Source organism: Xyrauchen texanus, chromosome 32 (genome assembly GCF_025860055.1).
Source record: "Xyrauchen texanus isolate HMW12.3.18 chromosome 32, RBS_HiC_50CHRs, whole genome shotgun sequence".
NCBI lineage: Eukaryota > Metazoa > Chordata > Actinopteri > Cypriniformes > Catostomidae > Xyrauchen > Xyrauchen texanus.
The window spans coordinates 16,306,808-16,315,045 of record NC_068307.1 but is presented as its reverse complement, the minus strand read 5'-3'; the positions used below and the strand labels follow the sequence as shown (position 1 = coordinate 16,315,045).

The window sequence follows — 8,238 nt, the reverse complement described above, 5'->3', positions numbered from 1 at the left end:
CAGGCTCGAGAGACAGTGAATTCCTTCAGTGCATCTTCTGTTTATTTTACTCTTAAATTGGCGAACTTGTTGCAACTTATCTCTCACTAAACTAAAACACATATCCATTGATATAAATAGGTGATATAACAGTACACATTTTCAAATACTGTACATAAATCAAGTATTGAAATATTAAGTTATGCACACCAAATAAAAAGGCCTAAAAATGCCTTTAGACATTGAATTCCTGCTTTAAGCCAAAACACAAACATCACACTATTGACATGGCAGTAACAGGTAAACAAAGTTTGGATAAACAACAAAAACTATTACTCCAACCTTCAATAAATGTATATGAAGAGATTTTGTTTTCCTTTACCCCCCACAAAGGACATTAAATGGCACAGACTTTTAAAGGTAATCGTCCTCGAGTACGGAGATGTTTTTAATCGCCACAGTAATGCAAGTACGCACATTATGTATGTTCAACCGGACCATGCATTGGCAATTAATTGTCAATTACTTGCGTAAAGTGTTTCTGACCTTATTCTCTGCTTTTAATGTCAAAACGTAAACCTGCACGAGCACTAGACTTGCGCACATTGGTTAAGCTGGCAAGAAACCAGGTAAATGTGTGTACATGCAGAGCGAAATTGGAAGAAAAAAACAGCTCACATAGATTTTTGATCATTACCCCGATTTTGTGTTGCATGTAAACACCTCTAAAAGGTATTCTTACCAGTTTATGTGCGCAAGTGTTGTGAACATGTCAGTTTACGTTTTGAGGTCAAAAGCGGGGAATAATAAATACAATTTCAAATCACACATAAACATGAGTTTCTTACGGTGTATAAGCTGATTTGAATGGTTAACATTGTACTGTTGTGCATGTAAACACACTCATTTAGAAACCTCTCCAAATGCCACTGAGAAACCCTCCACTAGATGCTGTAATAAGGCATTTTAGATTTTCTTAGAGGCATACATAACAGAGACAAAAATTCATCAATAACAAAAAAAAAATGAAAATTTTTTTTTAAGACCATTTAGACAAAAGCATACCATGTGTTTGGCAGAGTTGCAATTAACCATGATCACCAACCATTGAAAACGTAATTGCATACACCTAGCTCATGTTCCAACCGCCCTTTAAAAACAAGCAAACAAGCACTTTAACTTGCTGACAGATGTTTTCCACAGGAACAAATGTAAAACAAAAGGGTGGGGAGGACACTCTTAATAAAATAAGCTTAATTTTTGTAACATATTCTCACAGTTTCCAATTAAGAGAACAAACTACTCATGTTAGATACATTTTCTGTTTACACATTTTAGAAAGGCTGATCAACTAGCTTTTACTGAATGCAGCAGTTGTTGCGATGGCTGTTGGAATCCTTGAAGCGAAGTCGCATTTTGGGACGATATTTCTCCAGATAGAAGAGCTGCTTGCTGTTAAATGCTCCACGGCGCTTTCTGGAAAGCAATACAATTCACATTCATCTTTAAGAAGAGACATTTGCAGCCCAAAAAAAAAAAGCTTGCTCCAGTGCCAAAACTGAATGGAATTGGCTGGCTATTGTTGCATCCAGAAAAATTTGATTCATGCAAAAGAGAAAAGTTTCAAGTAAGCTCACTGTCGTATGAACTGAACAGCATCCTCGTATTTCATTCCGCACTCAATCAGGGCTAGGGCAACTAGCACTGGGGCTCTGTGGGAAAGAAATCAAAACTAAGCAATGGCTTTCCAGAGTTTCCAAAGAGATAATATTCTAATTAAAATTAAACATTAAAATCATACAAAAACAAATTAAGTCGCCATTCCACTTAATTCATGTATGCACACATTTAAAATGCTACATCCAACTAAAATTACCTTCCAAGGCCAGCTACACAATGTACAGCAATGCAGCAGCCTGGCTCCTCCCTAAATTTAACCCTAAGCAGATTAAGCCAATCATCAACAATCTGGTTAGAAGGAGGAGCTCCATCATCAAAGGGCCAATCCTGAACAAAGTGGAAATAAAAAATAAATGTCAAATTTAGTTCAAGCATGAAAACATAAATGTAATTTTTAAACATTTCATAACTATTCATTTGAGTGAACTGGTTCATGTGGACTTACCAAAACCTGAATCCCCTCTTTAACAACCAGGTTTGCATCATATGTGGCTTCACACACTCTAACAACTGTGGTCACCCCATACTTCTTCAGTTCCTGATGGGTAGGAGGAACATGATGTAAGTGAGGTCATATTCTGCAATTACTGTAAATATAAAAACCTCTTTAATTATGAGCTTTTAAAACTCATACACATACACAACTGTCTATCAAAAACATCAAGTCACCATGTTCAAATGATCTAAACGAACACTCACCTCAATGAATTTATGAAGGGTGGCATTAGTGGGGTTGTGGGTAATGAGAAATCGCATGTTTTTGTAAGTGATCTCCACTGGGGCAGGTCGATTCATTCGAGCCATTTTTGACTATTCAAATTGGCTTTTAAATCTTTAAAAATGAATGTGATTACACTCTCCTGTAAAAAATTGGCGAATACAACCAAGAGAGTTGTGATCCAGAGGTGGGTTTGATTAAGAGCAAGAAAAATGAAAGAAAAAGAGAAATAAACAAAAATTCTAGAAAACAAGGCTGGTCTTCTGGTGAGAGTGAAGACGCAGGTTTGTCAAGGCAGTGCACTTTGAGATTTTTTTACCCCATCCAGACCCGCTGACTGCTGTGGATGCCCACTCTCCAAGCCTGTTCCCGCCAACGTTAAAACAGTAACACAAGTCTCTCTTCTGATGAGGTAGTGAGGCTCACCGTTCACTTCTCTGAATAAATGCTGTGCTGAGCCTGGCAGTAGTCCCCACTGCCCTTCAGAAACTCCATAAATGTGTGACCCAAAACACCACAGAACTGCTGCAAGGACACAAGGAACAAAGACAAACCATAACGGCATTATTAAATAGGAGCACCACCAATTTCCTTTATTGCTATATTAAACATTCATTGATTTACCTAAACATAATTGTTTTTAAAGAATTCCTGTTTCATGACTCCAGTAAGGTCTCCTAAGCAACCAAATTGGCCCGGTTGCTAGGGAGGGTAGTCACATGGGTTAACCTCCTTGTGGTCGCTATAATGTGGTTCTCGATCTCAGTGGGGCGCTTGGTGAGCTGTGCGTGGATGCCGCCGAGAATAGCGTGAAGCCTCCACACGTGCTATGTCTCCGCGGTAACGTGCTCAACAAGCCACGTGATAAGATGCACGGATTGACTGTCTCAGACGTGGAGACAACAGAGATTCATCCTCCGCCACCAGGATTGAGGCTAGTCATTACACCACTACAAGGACTTAAGAGCGCATCGGGAACTGGTTACTCCAAATTGGGAGAAATTATTATTATTTTTTCAGTGACATACCTAAAATTAAAAGGCTTATAACTTGACCAAAAAAAAAAAAACAACATAGGGTCGTGTTTGGGATCATTTGAAAGAAAACTTTTCAAATTGTTTAATGACATCGATAATGATTAATTCGGAGACACTCAGTCTAAGAAACTGATGATGGGGGGGGGGCTGCCAAAAATGTACCCTTTTTTATTTTTCTGATTTTACATCTAGAGATATATATGTATGAGCAAATAAGGTAGCTCCGAATAACAGACTCAATTTTTATTTATTCAACAAAGCAATCATAAATTATAGCATTAAAAACATTTATCCTAGTGTACAAAACATCTACAAGTGTCCAAAAGCCTCTCCAAACAAATTAACTATAATAATTGTACATAAGCACTAATTACACAAGCAAACAAAACATTGACTAAAGGTTTGCATAGCACGCAGCCATTCTTTTTTAAATGAGTTTAATTTTGTGCCATTTGAGTCATCATTGAGTCTGTTGTGTACTTGGCGTCATCTCCTGGTGACCATATGTAACAGTCACCAATCATATGTCTTTCTGCCCAAATATGTATGACTTATGTATCACCGATCTAGCATTCTTTGACGCTACTTCATATCCGATCTGATCCAAAAAAGCTAACATGTCAGCCAAGATGACAAAACTTTCAGCCGATGTCAATAACCTCAAACAGGCTGATATATTGGTCTAGGACTTGCCTTCCAGTCAAGCAACAACTGTCTCCCTTAAAACCAAGCATAATCTCAAATGTACACACAACTGATTTCCATGCATGTAAACTCCTGTGGAGTCAATATATTTCAGCACGAAAGTCAACCTTATCTACTTTCCCCATAAACAAAATGACTCAGAGGTGAGTTAATAAGTAAAATGCAGACAACTGTCAGATCTGATACATCTCAGTGTAAACACTTGAGCAGGTATGTAAAACGTTTCACATGAAATGTGATTTCTGGGACATTAAGTTCTGAGGCTTGAAATCTTCATATCAGTCCCGTGAGACACACACGTGTTTCAGGCAGGTATATGGATTATTAGATACTGAGCCTCTTTAGCAAATCCCTTTAAAACGACACAAACCTCATGTAGAAGTAACTTAAATCATCATGTAATTCAAATGAAAGGCACAGCTTGTTGGTCCGTGTATATTCCACGCATCTCTTTATGGAAATCAAGTGAAAAGGCCCCAAACTGGGGCCATAAGAATTATCAAATCTACAATTTACCAGTAAAATAAGGCCAATTTATAGTGTGCTCGAATATTTGAACTCAACCGCTTTAATGCTTTCTACAGACTAAAACACACTATTAACAAAAACATAAGATAACGGGTTTGAATTGACACAAAGACTTGTTTGCTAATGTTAGCAATGAGACTACATTACTCTGCAACAATTTCAACAAAATCTTATTTTAACATATTAACGATGTTAAATCTTAATTGTACTTTAATTTATCTGAATAAATCAGAAATAAAACCGTGAAATGCCGTGCTCAGCTCCCATTCATGTAGCAGTGGAGCTAATTTTAGCTAGCAAACCGTACAGATAACTTATTATTTAAACACCGTTCCAGCTCTAAGACCGAATGTTTATAGTATTATACATAACATTTAACATGTTTGCAATAAAAGAAAAGGCATAAAACGTATAGTATATTGTGAACCGTGATCGCTAAAAAGAGCTGTTTTGCTCTCATGCTAATTAGCACACAGGAAGAGCTCGAGACTGAGACCAAATTCATCAAGAATATGCGATCAGTCTGTTTCCAAACAATCATATGTATATGTATAACTGTTTTACTTACTGGAATATGCTTACTCATTGAAGATTGTAGCTTAATCATAAAGCCGGTCCGGAGAAAGCTGTGCGTTAATTGTTGTAGTGTTTGACCATACAGCGCTGCCGTTTGTAATGAGAGTCTCCGGTAACCGGTTACAGCTGGACTCAAGAAACCGCACCCTACACACAATACTACGCATACAAGTTACTCACTCACGACCTAACCAGAATTTGCACACAAAAAATAGATAATCATACAGATAATAATAATAAAATTAACAATATGATTTTAATAAAATAAGCAGTAATTGATATTAATACTTTATAACATTATAGATTACATAAATAAACATATATATATATAAAATGTATATTTATAATTTAAATGTTTTTTTGGGCACCATGAGTAAATTCTAGAGACTGTTGTGAGAAAATCCAAAGAGATCAAAGATGCTCGGTGACCTATTTGGTTCTCAGTTCTTTATATTTACAGCTGCGCTGCCTGCTCTGTTCTATTTTTGTGAGTAGCACACACCTCCTTAAAGTGGCAGATACTCTGGGAGAGGTGATTACTGCTTTTGGAAAAGGTCATGAGGCATCAGTGTATTACTCCCTTCTAATACAGAGTCTGGGGGACAGAGCTTTAATTTCTAAAGAGATTATGGGAGAAAGATTTAAACTTGGTATTGGAGGAGGGAGTGTGGGCTAAGATTCTAAAAAATGTCAAGTCTGTATCTAGAGATGCAATTTAAGATTTTACATTGATTCTATTGGATCCCCTCTAGATTGTATTGGTCTTATAGACACACCCACCTGCTGGCAATGCCAATCAGAAGATGGGGACACAACCCATGTTTTTTGGTGGTGTGTTAAGATCCAATAATTTTGGTTGAGTTTTATGTGTGATGTATTGGGCACTCAAATTACATTTTGCCCCAGACTCTGTATTTTAGGCGATGGGGCAGTCATCAATAGGGGACAGACTCTTAAAAAATTGGGTTCTGGTCAGTGTTATGATCGCCAGATGGATTATCTTAAGGGATGGAAGTTAGCTGGAGCACCCTCATTTCGAGAGAGGTGCATGGAGATGGGCATGGTCAAGGCCGTAACCAGGATTTTTCAAATACCGAGGTCAAAAATAACGTGCCCCCCAAAAAATAAAATAAAATAAATAAACACTTGATAAATACGTTTGGCTGACAACATATTTATTTTCCATAACAACATGTGCAAACTGTGCACCGTGTGTGTGTGTGTGTGTGTGTGTGTGTTTTTTTCCTGTATCTGGGTGTGAACTGTTGAAATATAACTTATAGGTAGTTGTGGCTTCTTGTGCAACCTCTGAAATGGTGTAGATCCATTTGTAGTGTACACTACATTATATTATATAATATACTATATTAGTGTGTATGCATCCTCTGAAATGGACTTGGGTTCTCTCCACTAACTGTAAGTGATAGAAAAATATTTCCATTATCAGTTCAGTTGACTCAAATGTTGATACAACACCTGTACTGCAATGTATACATACAATACATACAATAATAAAGAATACCTTTAGCTTTCAGTAATTCAGTCTCACCTTTTATCAAAACAAGTAACTATTCTTCTGTGGCCAGAAGCATCCCACCTTTGCAGGACTCTTTTAGGATAACGCAACGCAGTGTCTCGCACAGCTCACATAAACTTCAATTTGAAGTTCAATTTGAAGTTTATGTGAGCTGTGCGAGACACTGCGTTGAGTTATTTAATCGGTTTAGGGAACACTCCGCTACAGCCGACTATTTTCGTTTTGACATTGCAGCGGTATCTGGAAGTACGTGTCACGTGACTTTCCGTGTCTCGTCGGCTATTTTCACTTCCCAATGAAACGACACTTCAAGGAAAAAAATACCGAGGACTATGGCAAGCCGATTTAACTTTTATTCATTTCCAGGATATGAATTCTTGATATCAACAATTCAATTTTCACTAGTTAAAATGATAGTTATTGATATCAGGAATTCGATATCTACTAGTAACAATGGAAATGTTTGATATCAGAAATTAAATTTCCACAAGTAGCTAATTCTTGATATCAACAATTACATTTTTACTAGTTAAATGCTTATTCTACATATCAAGAATTGTATTTCAACTAGTAAAAACTATAATTCTTGATATCTGTAATTGTATTTTCACTAGTGAAATGTCACCATAGGCTGCCATTCAAAATCAATTGTTGATATCAAGAATTGATTTCTTACTAGTTACAATTCCGAATACACATATCAGCTTTGTATTTATATCATTTTTGATATCAATAATTACATTGTTACTAGTAAAAATGTGAATTCTTGATATCAAGAATTACGTGGTTACTAGTAAAAGTTTATATTCTAGATATCAACAATTGAATTGCTACTAGTAAAAATTTTAATTTTTGATATCTGAAAATGTATTTCTGATATCACTATAATTTCAGATATCTAAAATGGCTTTCTTACTAGTAACAATCACATTCATGATATCAGAAATGAACATTGTCACTAGTGAAAATGGAATTATTGAGATCAAAAATGAACATTGTTACTAGTAGCAGTTCAATTGTTGATATCAAGAATAGACATTTCAACTAGTGACAATTGAATTCTTGATATCAAAAATAAAGGTTTTTACTAGTACTAATTGTATTTCTGATATGTGAAATTGGAATTTCAACAAGTAAGAAATCAATTCTTGATATCAACAATTGATTTTGAATGGCAGCCTATGGTGACATTTCACTAGTGAAAATACAATTACAGATATCAAGAATTATAGTTTTTACTAGTTGAAATACAATTCTTGATATCTAGAATGAGCATTTAACTAGTAAAAATGTAATTGTTGATATCAAGAATTAGCATTGTTACTAGTGGAAATTTAATTTCTGATATCAAAAACTGCCATTGATACTAGTAGATATCGAATTCCTGATATCAACAATTATCATTTTAACTAGTGAAAACTGAATTATTGATATCAAGAATTCATATGCTGGAAATGAATAAAAGTTAAAACGGCTTG

The 8,238-nt window shown here is 35.9% G+C and overlaps 1 protein-coding gene across 1 annotated transcript; it reads right to left on the bottom strand.

Moving 5' to 3' along the window:
• Window positions 1–20: 20 nt before the first annotated feature.
• On the bottom strand, window positions 21–5,379 carry ptp4a1 (protein tyrosine phosphatase 4A1). The gene is made up of 6 exons (XM_052100905.1): window positions 5,216–5,379; window positions 2,359–2,902; window positions 2,105–2,197; window positions 1,856–1,986; window positions 1,617–1,691; window positions 21–1,455 (listed from the first exon to the last, which is right to left on the bottom strand). Exons 2-6 carry the CDS (start codon window positions 2,461–2,463, stop codon window positions 1,338–1,340), a joined length of 522 nt encoding a protein of 173 aa, XP_051956865.1. The 5' UTR covers window positions 2,464–2,902; window positions 5,216–5,379; the 3' UTR covers window positions 21–1,337.
• Between the last annotated feature and the right edge of the window lie 2,859 nt (window positions 5,380–8,238).